The 19,291-nt window shown below is 41.9% G+C and overlaps 2 protein-coding genes and 1 long non-coding RNA gene across 9 annotated transcripts in view; 2 read left to right on the forward strand and 1 right to left on the reverse strand.

Moving 5' to 3' along the window:
* LOC129360379 (39S ribosomal protein L11, mitochondrial-like) overlaps positions 1-3,244 on the forward strand; it is an 83,142-nt gene extending 79,898 nt beyond the window's left edge. For all 3 annotated transcript variants that reach the window (XM_055030555.1, XM_055030554.1, XM_055030553.1), the window contains exons 4-6: positions 706-799; positions 1,709-1,868; positions 3,030-3,244. In XM_055030555.1, coding sequence (XP_054886530.1) covers positions 706-799; positions 1,709-1,868; positions 3,030-3,147 — 372 coding nt within the window. In that variant the 3' untranslated portion in view covers positions 3,148-3,244. The remainder of the gene's footprint in view (positions 1-705; positions 800-1,708; positions 1,869-3,029) is intronic.
* Positions 3,245-4,251: 1,007 nt separating this feature from the next.
* The window catches only part of LOC129360382 (uncharacterized), a 32,617-nt gene continuing 17,577 nt past the window's right edge, over positions 4,252-19,291 (forward strand). For 4 of the 5 annotated variants that reach the window (XR_008606031.1, XR_008606030.1, XR_008606032.1 and 1 more), the window contains exons 1-3: positions 4,252-4,321; positions 9,117-9,220; positions 9,483-9,595. This is a non-coding gene — a long non-coding RNA (uncharacterized LOC129360382). Of the gene's footprint in view, positions 4,322-9,116; positions 9,221-9,482; positions 9,596-18,405; positions 18,514-18,713; positions 18,829-18,926; positions 19,087-19,291 lie in introns of those variants that run through there. The other variant, XR_008606033.1, reaches the window with a different exon arrangement.
* LOC129360368 (neuronal PAS domain-containing protein 4A-like) lies at positions 9,945-17,445 on the reverse strand. Its single transcript, XM_055030539.1, has 8 exons — positions 17,036-17,445; positions 16,533-16,696; positions 16,346-16,448; positions 15,021-15,330; positions 14,815-14,924; positions 14,555-14,690; positions 12,364-14,045; positions 9,945-12,263 (listed from the first exon to the last, which is right to left on the reverse strand). Exons 1-8 carry the CDS (start codon positions 17,208-17,210, stop codon positions 12,235-12,237), a joined length of 2,709 nt encoding a protein of 902 aa, XP_054886514.1. The 5' UTR covers positions 17,211-17,445; the 3' UTR covers positions 9,945-12,234.

Consider the following 19,291-nt stretch of genomic DNA (forward strand, 5'->3'; position numbering starts at 1 on the left):
AGACAGTAAACAAACTGAGAATTTATATAAATCAGTTCAGTAGCAACACTTAGAAGTAGCTCTCGCCTCGTTCCTATCTAACTTATTTTTGAGTTCTCTCTCCACCTCTGTGTAAAACTAAGATAAATATCAGTGGTATACACTGTAGTGCTTACTGCTGAACTAGCAAAATTAGCTTAGCTTCTGTAGCTTTTAACTGCTAGCTAACCCTTACGTGTTTGTCACATATACTTCCTCCACCAGTCACCAGAACCTCGTTATTCAAATGAAGTTTGTACATCCTAAAAAATTCATTTAAATATTGATTGTATGGGTCCATTGAATTCAGGTCATGTTGTACGCACTCTTCGTGTTCAATAGGTAGCTTGTTAACGTTTTCTCACATATTTCCATTATCTGTCTCATTTGGGTTGGTCTCAACAGCAATAATTTTATGTTTTCTTTATGTTTGTCTTGAAGCCACAGTTTATCTATGCTTTGCATAACATTTACCTACCAAGATGGCGGTTCAGTGGCACGGCTACTTCTGGCTCAGACTTGTGGGAACTATCTATTGCTTAAAAATAAATCAATTCTAGTATTTGTAAACTTTCTGCAAAATTCCATTGACATAGAATTAAATTTGTGGTTCTGATGTGTGAAATGTAAATGATTGTGATGAAATGATGAGTTTTTTTATGATGAATTGTTGCTCTGTCTCTGCAGCCTGACAGAACGTATGATCTGAAGATCGGCCAGCCCACCGTCTCTTACTTCCTCAAACAGGCGGCAGGAATCGCTAAAGGTGCCAGCAAGACAGGTGAGAGCGATGTGTCCTCTAACCTGACTGTGGCAGGAATCGCTCCATGTCGTCAGTGTTGAGATGTTTTATTCATGAGAAGAGGGAGCACTGCATCTCACACAGGAAGAAGATTTTTCCTGGATTTCAACCTTTTTGCTCCAAGCTATCTTCAACCTTGTTGCCAAACTCCACAGCTGGGTCTGGTCTCACATCCGCCTCCTACTCACTGTGTTTACTCCTTCAAACATTGTAGGAACGAAACGATTAATTGTGATTAATTGTTTATTGAAACAATCATCAACTAAATCATAACCTTGAGAATACAGACTGAAAAAAGGCAATTTGCTGAAAGAGCAACTCACTCAGAGCAACGATTGAGCCAAAACTATACAAAATATGTACACTTTTTTTCATTTAAGATAAAATAAAAAGAAAAGAAAAGACACCAAGTAGCGTCATCTGATTCAAATTCTGTAAAAATGTCTCTTATTAAGGAAGTTTTGTTATTTAATTATTAATCAGTAAATCCAAAAACTATAATAAACAGTTCTGGAAAGTCAAGCAGAAAGGTTGAGTTTTCTACATGTTGAAATTTGAAGAATTTTTTTAGCTGTAGATACATTATTTGCTACAAATGATCAAGAATAGCTAAAGAAATGCTATGTTCCTGATTTCAGGCAATAAAATGGGCATTCTCCAAATTAGGTGATTTGATTTTTGCATCTTTTAATGGATATATAATATTGTAGAAAAATATGTTGCTGAAGTGTTTCAATTAATTCCATTTTCTTTATCAGATTAACTGATTAATCGTCAGCGTAATCAATGAACTGATTCCTCAAATAAACATTAGTTGTTGCCATAAAACTTTCTCTGACTTGCACAAGCTGACAATTGCTTTCTCTTTTTCTTGTTCTAACTGTGAAGGCCATGAGACGGCGGGTATGGTGTCGGTGAAAGCCGTGTATGAGATCGCGAAGGTCAAAGGTGAAGACGAATGCTTCAAGATAAGGGACACCTCCCTGGAGACAATTGTCAAAACCATCATAGGCTCAGCCCGCTCGCTGGGAATCCAAGTTGTCAACGAGTAAGCTCAGAATCTGTAATCTGAGGACCAGTTCTGTCAGATTATGTTGCTATGACCTCAAATGTCCATTGGAGGTCAGCAGAGAAACTGTAAAATTATTAATACCGGATTTTTGTTTGGTATTTGCTCTTATTGAGCCTAATGCAAATGAAAAACATGTGCAGCAAAGCAGGTTTTTGCAACATTGTAAGTTTCTCAATGTGAAAAGGAAGGATTTTTAATTTGAAATTGGGAAGTCCTTGAGTTTTAAATCACAACTCTGACTTCATTATTAGTTCATTCAGCCATTAACGATCTGAAATTTCTTTAATTGGTCCACAAATTATTAATCTATAAAATAGCTAATTTTCACACAGCAATTTTGTACTTTTAAAATACAATTTATAATAAAAAAGGTAGAATTTTTTTTATTTATCATGTTTGGATTTTGATTTTGTAGAAAATCATGTTTTATTTTTCTGTGGAAATTCACTTCATTATCTGACTAAGTGTTCAAATCTAGGTTCATGTTGTTTTGTTTGAGGTTAAAGGTCATTTTAAATTCAATATACAATGATGAGTTAATTGATCAGACTATTTCTTTCAGTCAAATATTATAAAAATAAATTATTGAACCAACCAGTAATCACCTTAGTAAATAACATAAATATAATTATTAGTTAGTTTTGTTTTATTTTAAGTGTACTAAGCAATTTGCCCTTGAAACTAGACCAAAGATAATTATTTTTGCAGAGAATTGGTTGTAAACAAACTTCCTCTGCACCATTTTCACATAGACAGATATTTATCATTCATGAAGCTCCTCTGTTTATTTTTCTCTTCCTCATTATTCAGAGACATTCTTTTGCCTCCTTAATGAAATGCTTTTCAAGGAATCTGTTGAAACCCGTCAAACCTAACGTCTCGTGCAGCTGCAGCACATTATGATTTATTGCTTGTAACCTCAGAGGATAAATTGGTATTGTTACCTTGTTAATGGTGTATTCATCTGAAGATGATTGGTTCAGTGCTGCTGCAGCAAAGCATTTGTTCTCTGTCTGATCATCCAGTTTTATTAAGATTAAACCACAGCGCGACAGCTTTTTATTGCTCACACTTTTGTGGGTGAGTTGTGGTAAATCTGTGTTTCCTTGATATAATTTAGCTTTATTTTCTGTCCAGTCTTTCAGCAGATGAGTACAAAGTCTTCCTGGAGCAGAGAGAGGAGAAGCTGAAGGCGGACGCTGCTGCTGCAGCTGCAGCGGCCGCAGCCGAGGCCGCAGCAGTGAAAAAGAAATAAGAACCTCCAATAGTTTCCCATATTTGTTTATTTTGACTTTATACATGTACTATATTCGGTTAAAACCTGTTTAATAAAAGTTTTATGTGAACAAGGAGTTACCTGGTTTGTTTTGTCTGGAACAAATACATCAGCTGTGTTTCTGAAAGTATTTATGACTGTAGTTTATTGGTGCTGAAGAGTGGAGAAGATAATTGTTCTGCCTCTGTAGGGTTTGTATCTTTAGTCTCTTTGATGCTATTATCCATTATTAACACTTCTGGAAGCGGTTTGGCTCTAAGACACTTTGTGCAGATGGTTTCCTCCCTATTTCACACATTTTTTCAATCTTTCTGGGATCTGAAAGTTTCAGCACATTAATTATTGGTTAAAGTCTCAAGGATTCCTGATGCAAAGATATTTTTGATATTGTTGAATTTCAGAGGAACTGCTATCGTTCAGCAAATATCTTGTTTCAGCTTCTACCAAAAAAACTAAAGTTTTGTTTAATATGGGGGTGATTTTTGAGGGTACACAAAAGCAATTATTTATAATTATCAGTTCTGGTGTCAATAAACATTTAGCTACAAAAACGCAATGTTTTCTATTGAAAAACATGTTAATTTTAAATTTATTGAGGCTGAATAGCTTACAATCCAAAGAAAGTAGACAAGTCTTGGTCTCTGAAAGCACTGTTAACGATTTTAATATTTGAAGACATGTTACAAGTTCAGCATTTCATGCCAAATTATAATTTGTTCATTACAGTGTCACTTTGGAATTCAAACTTCTGCTTAGGATAAAAATGTAAAATAAAGAATTTATATAAGTATATATAGATATAAATGGCACAACAACCTCAACAGACCAAAGAAAAGTTCTTCACAGATTGAAATTGGTGTTAAATAACATAAGAAATAAAGCAAGAGTTGGCAAAAATAAATACATAAATAATAATAATAGAGTAACAAATAAAGATGATTGATTCCAGTTTCAGTGCAATTACTATTTCCCAATACTGAGGTCAATAAAGTACAACAACTTTGAGGGTTTTTATGAAATTTCCTGGGATGGCAACAAAAGAACTCTTGTTGACCTCCAGCGTTGTACGCATGCGCGCAATATCCCGGATGTATTCAGTATAATGTACTTGGTGCCGTGGAAGGCTGCTGCTAGCACGAACGGCCGTTAAAAGGTATGGACAGATATCACATTTGAAGCTTCCGTTTGTAACTTAAAAAAATACATATAGGCCGACATGTTTTTTTGTTGTTGTTGAAAATGTCACAGTGTTGCGTCGAAATCGAGCCGTATGAGACAGAGAATGAAAACAAATTAGCAGATGTGTTCAAGCTGCCTCGATCTCTCATTGTGACGTAGTTCACTACTGAATGACCTGAAAGAGTGCCAGTGTTTAATCGGCCTGGTAAAAGACTTCATGTAACATACACGTATGCTACCGTGTTAGCTTACAGATATAAGCTAATCTTATCGTAAATTTGACTATTTATAGTATTTATGTTAGTATTATACAGAGGTGGGTGAAGTACTCAAGAATAATAATAGTTGTAATGTACTTTTGTTTATAAATTAGGTAGGAAAAGGGAAGAGCTCCGCTTATGGCTTATTCATTGTTGTCATAGCAACTGGTTAGCAGCTGCGCAGTTACAAAGTTCACAGAAGTGTGACGTCACATGGTAGCCGCAGCCGTGTCTCCATCCTTCGACAGCCGAATTTGTTAAAATAAAAAAATAAATAAAATTAAAAAAATACATCACAGCTGCATGATTTCTGTGCTGACGCGTCATGGTTCGTGACGTCTCGTCTTGCCCTGTTACGTAACAGGTGGACGGGCTTATAAGAATCCTTTAGCTAAAATTCTGTCACATTCGTAATCGGTTGTAGTGGTAGCAGTTAGAAGATTCGAATGCAGAAAGATGAGTTTCTCGATTGTTCTTAGAAATGCGCTCCAGGTTACTGTGGACAACTTAGTGATTCCTGCAATCACTGAGTTTATCCACAATATTCCAGAAGGAAAGTGGGAAGATCTGGCGTCTGGATGTCCAGATGAAAACATCAAGAATAGGATTGGAGATCTGTTAGACTTCATGACAATGGTGTGTTCAGACGTGACTCTGGATATCATGAAGAACTGCCAGTGCCAGTACAAAGACTTTAAACCCAACATGAGCAACATCATTTCTCAGGCATTTGCTGCAGTCATGGGTATTGAAGAGGAGTTTCAGACGGAGAGCACAAAGATGTTTGACATGATTTTTTCAAAACATGTATTTTTGGCGGCCAAATCTCCTCTGGACCAGGAAGACCTCACACAGTGGCTCCAGGTGGGTCTAAGATTCAGCTGTTTGATGGAACACGTCACCATCATGATCCTTGAACTTCTGGAAAAGAGGAAGCAAATCGAACAGCTGAGAAGATCAACTCTTAATGCAGAGAAGTTCTCAGACATCCCATCCTCTGGGATGTCTGAGACAGACAGGAAACAGACGGTCCGCCTTTTTGTGAAATCACTAATGTCAACAAGTGTAAAGAAGGCAAAGGCCTGTTTCTTTCCCGACCACCTGGAAGCCACAGAAGAAAGGCTTGTGGGGAAAATCTGGGCCAGAGTGGAGACACAGGAATTTGAGATTAAGGAGAAAGACATCAATCGCCTGTGCCAGAAAGTATTTAAGAACATCACAAAAACTTTAGGCTGCTCCTCTGGAAGTACGCTGGCCCTTATTGAGCACAACTTAGTTGACAACGTAGTTGTGTCCTGTTTCGTAAAGGAACTGAAGAAGCAGCAGAAGCCAAAAGAAAGTTCTTTGAGAAGATTCGTTTCACGTGCCATTAAAACACTGACACGCAGTTTTACCAAATAAGACACCTGGAGAACAAGAGGAGCTGGTTCCACTGAAAATATCAAGAGTAGAAATGATAAAGAATGCTTGAGAAGACAACCAGAGGAAAAGACGACCTGCAGAGAGGAATATGTATAGACTGGTTGAGAATTGAAAGGAAAGATATGAGATGGAAGCCCATGTCTTGGGCTTCCAGCCCAAAGGTGAGTAAAGGCAAAGGTAGATGGGTGCCTGCAGAATAATAGTACAAGAAAAACTGAGGTGACAAGCATAGCAAAGGGACAATGATGCCTTCAAGGGTTTATGGAAGGTGCATGTAGAGAGATGTCAGTAGGGCAGTGTTTCTCAATTCCAGTCCTCAGGCCCCTCGGCTCTGCATGTTGCAGGCGTTTCCCTTCTGCCACACCTGGATTGAATCTGGGTTGAATTAACAGACTTCTGCAGTACTTGAACGGCTTCAGAAGAGGTCATGCAATCATTTGGATCAGCTGTTCTGGATCAGAGGCAGATCTAAAACATGCAGAGCAGGGGGCCTGAGGACTGGAATTGAGAAACACTGCAGTAGGATAGATAAGGATGCCTGCCAAGCCATTGAGAGGGACTGCAAGGCATCAGGAGCCATGGTAGTGTTGGTAGAGACGAAACTTCAAGAAGCTTCATCTCACCATCACTGAGATCCTCCTGATCAAAGCAGAGAAAGAGGAGAAGTGGATCCGAGCAGCAGGAGCTTTCTAAATGAAAAAAGAAGAGGAGGGCGGAAAGAAAAGGAAGGCCTGGGATCTCTACAAAGTGGCATCATGACCTTACGGCAGATCGTAAGGTCATGTGAGGTTGTGTAGAAATCGCTGGGCTTTATGAGGATTGTTGATTGGTGGGCTTTATGAGGATTGTTGATTGGAGGAGACGAGGAAGATGAAGACTCTTGCATTTTGAATCTGCCTCTGTAAAAATGTCAATTTAGTTAAAAATCCAAAGCTGTTTTTTATTGTCATTGTGAAGCTGTGTCAAGTATTCATTTTAAGATGCAAATTTACTTTTTTTTCTCTAAATGGTGCTTATGAGTTTCTTAGTACAGAGCCCTCTCGGGAACATGGGGAAAAATATTTTTCTGAAAATATACTAGGGCTCTGTAACGTATGACTGTATGAGACAGATAATCTGTGGGGAAAAAATTATCTCCTCTGGCTTCTCCCAGTGCTAACCAGAAACAACCAATCAGAGCCAGGTGGCGGGTTTTCACAATTTCTGGTGGCGCTGAGATTGTGCGGAGAGAGCCTTTGTAACAAGTCATTATATTGCTTAGTGGGTGTCACCACAAGGGGGCGCCTATTCCTTTTTTGCATTGTCGTGCTGTTGTACAGAGTAAGAACTCATCTCTCTTTCCCATGTTCTTGTAGAGATGATCAGTGATGGCGAGGTGCGGGGCGGTTGCCTGTCGTTATTGTTCTCATGTATGACATCATAATGTTAGCACGTGGAGAAATAAATCGAAAAGTGTGGAATACTTCAACAGTGTTTCCTGCTGTTTCTGGTTAGTGTGGCTAACCACCACTGCTAACTCCTCCAACCTCGCACTGCACCGGCACAATTGGCGCCCAAACATATTTTGGACCTTCCCTCCTGGATACCGATTCTTGGTCTAAGAAGATTTCATATTTGGGCATTCACTCACTTACAAGCCCTATTGCCAGTGCTGATATAAAAATAAAAGCAACACAAACTGAACATTGAAGAAAACAACAGTTTTTGTTCACAGTCCTCAGTTTTTGTTGCGCATATTGCATTGGACATTACCATAAAGATTAATAAGCTAAGTTGCCCAAAAAAAAAAAACACTTACAGCATATGAAAAGATGAACTATTATTTTTAAAAGTAAATATTTCTCAAAAAACTATGAATGCAGGGTGTTGCTGTTTTTCTATAATATCACATATAAACTGCAGTTATCAGAAGTATAAAAATTTTACTCAAGATGTAGAAATAGGAGCCATGATTCTGAAAGATACGCAGAAGTTGAGGCAGTTTATTCAAAGTAACTGGATTATTTGAATTAAACCAGAATTAAAGATGAATAAATATTCCATAAATGCATCTGGTTATCGTTTAGTGATTAATGTTGGAGTCGTGATTGCTTCCCGAACAATGTGGCTCAATAAACATGGCTGCAGTCCTTCATCAGATCCATTTTCCTCTTCTTCATCACTCCATCTGGCTGCTTCTAAAACTGCAGAGAAATCTCACACAGCTTCTGTGTGCTCTGCGTTTGCAGCTTATGGTTTGATTTACCCTGATTAGGTCACAAGATGGCGCTGGCGTTTCACCCAGCTACTAAAACAGCCACAATCTGCATCGATAATGAGAAATATATATATATCATTAAAAGCTTTTGTGTTCACAAAATGTAAGGAGAGCAGTTTGTCTTTTCAAATCATGTAAGTGTTTTTATTGTCTCAGTGACACTGTAAGTAATTCAGTTGCTTTATCTTGACTGAAAGGAGAGATGGATAGAGCACACAGAAACTGGGCACTGCTTCCACATATTTATACTCAAGTAAAATGAAAAAGTAGTGATCCAAGAAATTATAAGTAAAAAAGTATTTGGTTAAAAGTCTACTGGTCAAATTGTCAATCAATATTTAAAATGTACATCATCTGATGGATCAAAATATAAAGTTAAGTGGAAATTTTGGTATTTTAAGGACAAAAATTACAATAATTCACATAGGTAACAGAAAATAACAAAATCAGTTTCAATAATAATGATAAAAAGACTTACTAACTTTAACAAAAAACACATGTCTTTGGTGAATTATTGGATAAAACAATAATTTTTTTTCATTCAGTGGGTAGAAAATCCAGAAATTTTACTCAAATAATAGTAGAGATAGAAGTAAAAGTTCAGCTTGATAAAAATACTCCTAGAAGTACATGTTTTCAGTAAATGTTACTAATTACTACCAAACGAGTTGAAACTGTAAACCTCCATGTCTGTTTTAATTACTGAGTCTTCCTTGTTCCTTCCTAGTCGGGGTAGGATTGGATTTGCTGAAGCTACATTGAGGTTTGAACCCTTCCTGTCCCTTTGGCCTTCTCCTAACCTTTTTTTTTAATATTGTTATACACCACAGTAACTCGGTGGACTCCTTGAAGGTGCAGTGCTTGAATTTTCCAGAAGATAGCAGCAGTCAGCTGTGTGCAGTGATCTCACCTCCATCAAGCACCACTGCGGCAGGTAGTGCTGGAACAAAATGTTCACTTGCAGAAAAAAAAATGCAACGCCTAAGGCTTTGCATCATTAGATATGTCGAGTTTTGGGTTAAAAATTGCCTCTAATTCAATTTGTGGAGCAAATCTTATAGGGGGATGCATATTTGGTTTATTTTATGTTATGTCTCTTCATCTTTCGTGGCATTGTGGGATCAGGTTGTTCCGTTTCCATTTTTACTCCTTTTTTTTCCTACTGTACCTCTAATTTTAGCCTTTTTCTTTGCCAGCCCTCCCCTCCCTGATGCCTCTGAATAGAGGCTGAGAATAGACGCAAGGCTGTTTCCAGTCAGAGCAGGAATGCCTATATATGGAGCGCCACGCCACGCTCAGCGAGCCGCAGGTACATCAGCAAATATGGGCGACTCTGATTTGTAAAGAGGGGTGATGGTAGGAGGAAGGAGGGGGGAAGTCGTCTTCCTACTGTTATGAGTGTGTGTGTGGCCCCCCTGAAAAGAAGCCTCAATGCCAAGCGTGTGCGTCAGTCTGAGTCAGATAGTGTCTCATTCTGTCTCGTCATACGTGTGCGTCAGAGCTGTTGCTGAGCGAAACTCGCTCCGGGGGAAGAAACGCAGGAGAGTGAAGGGGAGGGAGGAAAAGATGATGATGGTGATGATGATGGTGATGATGAGGGAGGAACAGAGAGCTCGACTCTGACGACACAAATGCATCAGCAGCATTAAGTGCACTTTAATATAAATGCATTTGTATGACAACCAAATACACTTATAAGCATCACAATAGAACACTGGTTCACAATGTCCATTCTGCAGTAAATAATAGGAATAATAATAAGATGTTCAGAATATATTCCATTTTATGCGATAAAAATCTCTCTCTTCTGTATGTACAGACCAGGAGCTGTTTCATACAAATGTACAAATGTGTACAACCTTTCAGAAAAGAACATATGCCTACATCCTGAGACGTAACGCATATGAAATAGCTTTTTTTTCTTCAAATATCACACATACAGATGTATAATTTTTACACATGTATATTAACTTAGCCTTGAATAGCTAGAACGTAGGAATCAATCCTTTACTTGACCGTAGACAACTCTACGTGAGCATGTCGACACCATGGGAATTGTACCATTCTCAACCCGTGTCGTTTGGTAACTGAATAGAAATAGCACCCGTCCCCCCAGTTTTCATTTTTTTAAAACAAAACCTTTTTGTATTCTAAACCCCTCTCAAAAAAGAAGAATCGCTCGTTCAACATAGTCAATTCGTATGGAGTGCCGTTTGTTAAGTCACACTGTAAAACATTAACAGCGATGATTTTGTTTATTTGCCCGGTAAAAAAGAAAAAATGAGAATATTACATTTTCAAAGTCGTATTTACAACATATTATTCCTACATTTATAAATCTCAGAGTTCCAAACTAAATATTTAAGTCACAAGTTTAAAAACTAAATATTTAGTTAAGACTAAATGTTTTAGTCTGAGTCATATGTTTAGTTTTCAAAATGAAATATTTAGCTCCAAACTCTGACATTTATAAATATGTGGAATAATGTGAAAAAATAACTTTGAAAAATTAACATCCACTTTTTTTTTTCTCCATCTGGCTAAACAAACCAAATGTTCGCTGTTAGTTTTTCACCTCGTAAAGTTACAAACGGTATCCATAAATTTGTGCCTCGCTGCACCGCGCTCCAGTGGAGCCACAATGCCGACCGTCCACTCGCTCGGAGTGGATGAAGAGTTCAAAGTTCAAGGGCCGTTTCAGGCACACAGGAGCCGCTATAAGCTGCCAGCATTGCAAATATTGATGCTGCAAGAATATCCAGCCGACTGCCCCACAGCCAAAAGCAGGGAAGAAGAAGAAGAGGAGGAGGAGGACCCGATGAGTCCACATTCAGAGTCTTAATGTACAGTACAGAGTCGCAGAGGGTTTGTGGCATGATCAGAGTCCAGTTCTTCATGTTTTCTTTTTGTTTGCAAATCACATCGATACACAAGATTTCAGATGGAGCGATAACCATGAGATGTTAAAAATTTAAAAGTCGCAAACTCAAAGCTCAAAGTATCTCGGTTTCAGTTCCATTTCTGTGTTTTTGGAAGGAGTTTAAACCAGAATTCGTCTGGTTTTGTGAACTAAATCAGAAGATTTAAGATAAAAAATCTTTTTTCTCTCTCTCTCTCTCTACTGATTGTTTTCGCACTTAGGTTGTAAACAATTGTAAACATTTGACTTCCTGTAACGTTTGAGGTTTGGGTTTGCGTTGCTGCATGTCAGGCAAAAAAGTGCTATGATTCATCCCACTACTGAAATAGCAAGAAATGCATCATTTGTTTTTGTTCACAACAGATATTTCACTACGAGTGAATACACATACGTATCTGGAGTTTGATCGTCTCTGAAGCTCTGGAGTGTAGAGGTGCACCGAAAATTGATCTGCCAATCAGTCCGACCTGATTTTCTTAAATTTGGGATCTAATTTAAGAAAATCCGCTATGTTCTTAAATGCTGCAAGAATATGCTGATTGGGGTGGGGGACACTGTCCCCCAAGACATGTCCTGCTTGGGGGACCAAGCAGGACATGTCTGCAGACTTTATTTAGTAACATTTCAGGCAGTAAAAATCGTTACCGGCCAAAATCGGGATGGCAGGTCAGGCTTTTTTAAAGATCGGTAACCTGAAAACTGCAGTCGGTGCACCTCTAACTGAGAGGTCACCAAATGGAGCCAGAACCCAGGCAGTTCTGGCTCCATTTGGTCGTCGTGTGAATCTGGTACCAGTTTTTTTTTCTCTCTTTTTTTTTTTTTTTTTTTGCAATATTACACAGAAGAAATGACTGAACAAAAATATATAGCCAATCTTTGTTCTTAGCAGACATGTAGGAGATGAAGTCCTTAAGTTGTATATACATTATGTATATTTATACACTTAATTGTTTTTTACTTTTCAGTAAAAGGGTCTCCACAAAATATGACAATATGCCATACTTAATGAAGTAAGTCACAGACTTATTTTAGAACGGAGGAACACTTCCACTCCCATCTGAAAGACAAAAACAGACAGTAGAAGAAGAAAATTAGTGACTGGAATTTTTTACTTATTAAAAACAAGAAAGGTGAAATAAAACACAGGAATCGCTCACCTTTGTGGAAGCACTGTGGCGATGGATGACATTGGAGTTGATACAACTCAGGTTGTTGCCCTAAGCCAGGGGCGATCGAGGCACCTGCCCCAAACATGGGTTCCAGGACGGCCAGTTCCTCCAGGAGGGACTGAGTGCAAGACATGGCGGGTGTGGGCGAGGCGACGGGCATGGCGGCGGCAGGGCTCGGGGAGGCAATGAGGCTGAGGGGAGGGGAAGCCGGGATGGAGGAGCAAGACGACACGGGAGACGACGCCACCTCCACCTCCATCTCCATCGCTTCCTCCGCCAGCCCCTCCCCGTCCGTCGTCGCCACGCTCGCCCCGCGTCCGGCCACGGAGTTACATTGCGCCGATTGGACGCTACAGATGTGGCCCGCTCCCTCAAACTGGGAGGGTTGGTGCCAACACACTGGGGTGTGCGGAGAGGTGGGGCTGGAGGGGGCAGAGAGGTTGGGAACGAAGTCGTCTTGCAGGAGCGTTTCTAGGATGTTCTCTTCAAACAGAGAGTCATCGTCGTCGAGGAAGATGGGGATGTCCAGACCTCTCCACGTTTTTACGGGATAAAACTCCCTTAGCATGTGGACTGGATCTGCCGCTTCAATAGCCGGGGACAGAAAGGGCGACGGAGGCGAGGAGGAGGGGGATAGTTTGGACAAAAGAGGATCCAGGTAGAAACCCTCAGCCAGGGAGCTGATGTGTTGAGCCAGGAGGGAAATTTCCGCCCGTTCCTTTTCCCGCTCCAAGGAGAAGAAGGTGAGGCAAGGCTGTTTGCCGGGTGACGCCTCAGGGGTCAGCAGGCCTTCGGGGGGACAGTGGAGGGGCCCGAGCGGCACGTCAACGTAAAGCGGCCCGCGGACCTCTGGTAGAGTCATCACCGTGCAATCTCCGTCTCCTGGACTGTCGGGCGTGGGGGGCAGCTTCTCGTACAGGGCGCCGCTGCATGTCTCAACGGAGAACAGCAGGTCGGTGGAGAGGGCGGGCAAAGCCAGGGGCAGTTTGGTGGAGAGAGTGGTGGGTGGAGCAGGGTTGGGGTTTGTAGTGGGCGGTGCTGTGGAGGAGGTGGAGGACGCCAGCGAGGTGGAGGAGGTGGCAGTCGTAGCAGAGGGAGGAGGCGTTGTGGTGCCAGAGGGGTCGAAGCTGAATAGCGGCTCGTTGAACTGGAAACTGGTTCCTCCGACCTGCGGCGTGTACGGCGGGGTGCACACAAACTCTTTGGTCTGCTGAGCCTGAGAGGTGGGCAGCGGCAGCGGAGGGTCGAGTTGGAAGGACGGAGGCAGGAGAATGTTCTGGGTCAAAAAGTCCAAATCTGCTACTGTCTCCACCGTGACGGGAGTCGGCGAAGACGCGGCGGAGAGGGTTTCTGTGGGCGGTGGCTGGAAGAAGCTGTCCTCCTCCATAGAGGAGATGCTGGAGCGAGGGTCTCCCTCCAGCTGCATGGGCTCGGCGATGGAACTGCCCGGCTCGTCCGAGGAGCCGACGCTGCAGCCGGCCGTGCTGAAGTCGAAGGACTGGGCGGACAGACCGCTGCTACCGGGCGTGAAAACCTGGTCTGGACTGGACAGGGTCTCCGGTGACTGCAGGCTCAGGCCCTCTGGCTGAGACAGGCCAGCGCTCAGAACCAGGGTCAGCTGGGTCTGCTCGGAGCTGAGCTGCTGGCGCACCGACCAGGCTTCAGAGTCACTGAAAAACAGACAGCAACAGAGAAACCTGGAGTCAGTGTCAGAGTTCATTCATGTTGCCTTTAGATTTACTGTTTTCTTTCTCATTTTTTCCAACTGGATTCCTCCCCAAAAAATTTTATTCAAATTTAGGAATTTTTTATAGTATACCCATGAATATGGGTATTTAAAACGAAAACATGTGAAAATAAGTTTCTGCAATTTTGATGCCAAAGGCAAAACGCCTTGGTATTTTTTTTACTAAAACTTCTGTAAGATTTTTTTAGTTTATTTCAACTGCATTGGTCTCTGCGCAAATAATGTGGAGCCCTATTCATGACTTTTCTAAACGGTTTACATTCTGCATATTGCAAAAAACTATTCTGACAAGGAACCAAAAAAATCCAAATTATTTTATGTTCCATCCCCATTTTCTCTGAAACTATAGCAGTTTTATAGTGGCGAAAGTAAAACTGAAGTAGTTTTGCTGATTTTGCTGTTTTAAACCTTCAAAAAGTGGAGCGTTCTCACCTGATGATGTAGTTGTTGCTGCTGATGGGAATGTCTCCGTGCTGCAGCTGAAGCACCATGTAGAGCCAAACCCAGGACAGATCGTGAGCCTGAACACGAACCACCATCTCAGCTCTGCCCTCTCCACCTTCCCTCACTGTCAACAACAGTTGCGAACATGTTATGGTCGGTGTGTAATCACATTAATCATCATTGTGTGAATGTGCCAGTGGGCACAGTGTGGGCATGGACGGCTTAATTTGAGCAAACGGAGCGCTTACACAGGCTGCGGTGCTGAGCAGAGGCGTGTGACAGATCCTGTGGGTGGAGGAGGCCGTACCAGGAGCGGGAGCGTAAAGCTGTCACATCGTAGCCCAGATATACAGTCATGCTGCAGGGCAGAGTGGGAGGTAATGGGATTTTTCATGTCTTTATCCAATAAGCAGAATAAACTCGCGATTTCTAGAGGAATGAAGGGCAAACTCACCTGTCCTGTGCCGCCTGGAGCCTCATGTCTCTGCCGTGCTGGGAGTGGAAACACGCCAGAAACAGGTTGGTCTCGGCCAGCGGGGGGGCAGAGGTCACGTCCCTGTCTGGCCCCGACCCGGAGCGAGTGGGCTGGGGCTCCAGCGGGGTGCAGAAACACACCCACACCGGGTTGGAGGTCCAGTAGGAGCTGGCGGCGGGGGCGGCAGAGGGTGGAGCGACGCAGTGAGCACGGATCAGAACCAGCTTATTTCCGGCACTCTGCCTCCGCACCGACTTGGAGGTGTTGAAACGGCAGCGAAAGAGACGGTCTGTGGGGCAAAAGAGGGGAGGAAACTCATTAGAAATGAACATTTTAAATGTAGCAGTTAGTTATGGAGTACCACAGGGGTGTACGCTCGGGTCACTGCTTTTTATAACATATACAGGAAGCAGCATCTTTGTTTCACCACCTTGCTGAGCGACTCACTTGGTAGAGAAGTCAACTTGTAATCAGAAGGTTGTAAGTTCAAATCCAGTGAGGCACTTCAAGCCAAGTTGTCTAACATTGTTGTAGAAATGTTTGAATGTGGCTGTAATGTAAATTACTATAAGTGATCAAAATGGTTGGAAAAGAAATTTGTAACTCCAGTCCATTTACTGTTTCTTAAAATTAAAAGTGATTTTGGCAAAAATAAAAATTATCTATAAAGAACTGATTATAGGGCCAAATGCATTTAAGTGATTTTTTTATGCTTGCTTGCTAATTCAGCTGTAAAATTTGAAGTACCTTGTGCTTTTCTTTGAAATCTGGACTCTTATTTTGGTAGTCCTACCTTTAGAGGAGTCAAAATGTTAAAATTAAGGAAATGCCAAACATTAAATCTGCTGGTCTAAAATCTAATTTTAAGCTCCTGCATGACATCAGGCACAACATATGTTAATTTGTCACATCTAAAATGTTAGCGATGTAAAATAAAAATTTTACGATTGTTTTATTGTGAGGAGAGTGCCTCTGGTTGCCATGCCAACAGATGGTTGCCATGCCAACAGATGGTTGCCATATGTGCTGAGCTTTAAAAAGAGAGACAGTTTCTACATCAAGAAGCTGGTTTTTAGATGTGGTTGAATATGTTTATGATCTAAAGTCAGTCTTAAGTGAACCTTTTGTGTCAAAAAATTCACTGCCTCCTTCTTTCCAAAAGATGTTAGAGGCAAAAAAAAATAATAATACTTTTAGGAAGTTGATGGTGTCACTTTTGGGGTTTTTGCTAGAGTTTAGTGGGTGATTTTCAGTTTTCATTGTGTAATAAATGAATAATGTAGGAAAAGAACACGGTGTCTTACCCATCTCAAGTGATGGAGAAGCAGACAGGTTGGTCCTCATGATGAAGTGATCTGCAGTGTCGATTATATCATAAACGCTGTCACCTTGTGCCACAAGATCCACCTGAAACAATAACAAGACACCTGGTGTTAAACCCATGTGAAACAACCTTCCAGTGTGGAGGAATGCAGCAGCGGCGTGTCTCACCATGGAGTGTCCGAGATGCTCGGAGACGCTGTCAGACAGGTAGAGCAGCTTCCCTTCTCCGGTAAGCAGCATCAGGAAGCCCGGCATCGCCTGCATCAGCTCCGAAAGCTCGTGGAAAGACAGAAACGCAGCGCTCTCCTCGTCACCGCCAGCAGATCCCGCTTCTGGGAAGAAAGGAGCCAAACAGCTGTTAAGAAAGAAGCGAGGCTCGGAGGTTCCGCAGTGGAATCATGCAGTTCAGCACCGCTGACAGCGACAGCAGCGAGGAAACAGTTCAGCACCACGGACAGCGACAGCAGCGAGGAAACAGTTCAGCACCACGGACAGCGACAGCCTCAGTTTCACACTTTTATCAGCGACAGAAACTGTCTAATAACATCTACATGGGCTATAGATGCACATTTCACCCTAAAATCAGATTTAAATCACACTTCAGCTCGAACACTTGTTGATCCCCGCACTCTGCGGGAGACTGATCAACAGGTTGCCGTCTCAGTTCCTACCTTGAGTGAAGAAGACGGACTTCCTGGTGTACATGCAGGCCAGGGACATGATGTGCAGATACGAGAGACGCGCTTTGTCTGCATCAGAGATGGGCAACAAGTCCTTCAGGTTTCGGATCTCCGCGTTGATCTGGTCCCGTCGCGCCTTGGACGCCCCTTTGGTTGAGCGGTACATCGTGGTCTGTCGCTGCTGCGGCGAGCCGTCAGCGTCCCTCCGGGTGAAAAGTTGTAAAGCGGAGCGCTGTGAGAAGATCTGCTGAAGTTTCCCGTCGGAGACAGGTTTGAAGAAGTGAGGGGAAGAAAAAGATGTGCTATTGGACTTTCATCTCAGCTGTTTCTTTTTCTCCAGAGCAAGGTTTTTTGGTAAAAACCTTCTCCCTTCGTCCCTCCTTTCGGAGTGCAGGTGAATCGGCGGCTGCAGGTCGCCGTCTCTTCTGGCTCAGATGTCCGGAACCCGTAAATCTGGTTGAGGGACTCTGCTCGCCGGTCTCTTATATAGCCTGGGACTCCACCGGAGCAGGGGGGCTCCCGACGCGCCAACACCGACGTAAAACGGAGGCAGGAGGAGGGAGGAAGAGGGGGGATAGATATGCCTGATATGAATGCGATCCGCGCTGAGAGTCTCCCCCTCCCTCCTGCCCTCTCCTCTCTGTGACTCTTCTTCGACGTCAGCTCTTCCCTTTACTCGGTGGTGACGTCGGCTTGGAATCGGGAGCTCCGGCGACGCAAAAAGCCCGATTTGGACAAAACCGAGTAGAGGGCGGAGCCATCGTAAAAACGTAACCGGAGTCACCGGGCTCCGGTGAATTGTGAAAGGAGGAAGAGGAAGAGGAGGAGGAGGAGAGGATCTGTGCTGAATACGAACGAGGTCTCTGTGTTTATATGTCTGGCACCTGCCTGTTTGCCCCGGACCCGCCAGTAAACATGGCAGGTTCTTGTTAGACCGCATTTACTGAGACTAAAGGAGATTATCTGCCACCACAAGAGGCTTTATAAATATAAATCACTTCTGAAAATCTTCCTATATCTAATTATAATGACTTTATTTTATGTGCAGATCAACTTAAGCCCGTTTTTGATACATTCCAAGCAACAAAACAACCATTATTACAGCTAAATGTCGATTTCATAGCAATTCATGATAAAAACAATGCATGTTAGAATAAATAGTGCACACAAATAAACGACCAGAGTAATTAAAGATCAATTATTTCAACAATGACGTTCATTTCTGACTCAGGATTCTTATTATTGGTATCTCTTTTTTTTCCTGTTCAAAGTTACAGACAAGATTTAGAAAGTCTGAATGAAAAGCCTGCCCGTTTTTTAATGAATGGCGCTCATGAATTATTCCGCGTTTCTAAAAATAGATTTCACCGGTGACCGACATGAAGGAGCGCGCCGCGCGTCCCCGCGTCCTCTCCCGACTCCCATCCGTCCGATTCATAAAGAGCTGCAGAGGAAACACGAGCCGCAGGGTTTGTACTGCTCTGCTTTCATTTTACAGGACTGAAGGTTCAGGCTGGTTCAGTCTCCACGATTCAAGCAAAATTCAAAATCTGAGCAATTATATTTAGTTTAATTACTCAGATCTTTTGATAAATTAGGAATAATTGGATGAATAGTGTTGATGAATTTGTTCTTTTGTTATCTGAGATGATGAATAATCTCATTTCAGAGCTGCAGTGTTGTTAATCCGATGACTCAGCCTCTGTTTCCTCTTCCGCCTTCACCGATCCAGACTGGTAATCGCCTCAAGGTGCAAAAACAAAACAATCAAACACGAGTTTCAGGTTTGCACCTTCAGGTTTAGTGTTAAAATCTTTTGTTTAAATATATGTAATCTCCATCTAAAAATGCCTCCTGTTTGCTGGTTTTCGACGCCCTGCAGCGGAAAAACAGAAAAAGAAGAAAGAGGATGAGAAGAAAACAAAGAGTTTGTTTCAGGAAAACATTCAGTCCCATCTACTGAACCGAGTCAGAGAGGAATCAGTTCATTAACTCAGTTTACTGAATCAGTTCATTGAGACAAAATTACCATCATCCATCCATCCATCCTGTTATATATTATGTATAATTTTATTGACTTGTGTCTATATTTTTGTTTTAATTCGTCTTCATTGAATAAACTGTTTCACTTTTTGCGTTTCATACAGGTAGTTTCTCCTTTTTTTTCTCTGGCTGTAATTGAAACCATCTCCCTTCTGGAATCTGGTTGTTAATTGTATTGAATTTAAACTACTTTTCACTTCCCTG

Source organism: Poeciliopsis prolifica, unplaced genomic scaffold (assembly GCF_027474105.1).
Source record: "Poeciliopsis prolifica strain line A6 unplaced genomic scaffold, Auburn_PproV2 SCAFFOLD006, whole genome shotgun sequence".
Taxonomy (NCBI): domain Eukaryota; kingdom Metazoa; phylum Chordata; class Actinopteri; order Cyprinodontiformes; family Poeciliidae; genus Poeciliopsis; species Poeciliopsis prolifica.

Bases quoted from the DNA above. Each gene is read 5' to 3' on its own strand.
- LOC129360368 (XM_055030539.1), bottom strand. From the start codon at position 17,210: ATGTACCGCTCAACCAAAGGGGCGTCCAAGGCGCGACGGGACCAGATC. The intron at 16,697-17,035 runs GTAGGAACTGAG...CTTTCTTCCCAG, and splicing joins GTCCGTCTTCTTCACTCAAG to AAGCGGGATCTGCTGGCGGT. The intron at 16,449-16,532 runs GTGAGACACGCC...TTATTGTTTCAG, and splicing joins AGCATCTCGGACACTCCATG to GTGGATCTTGTGGCACAAGG.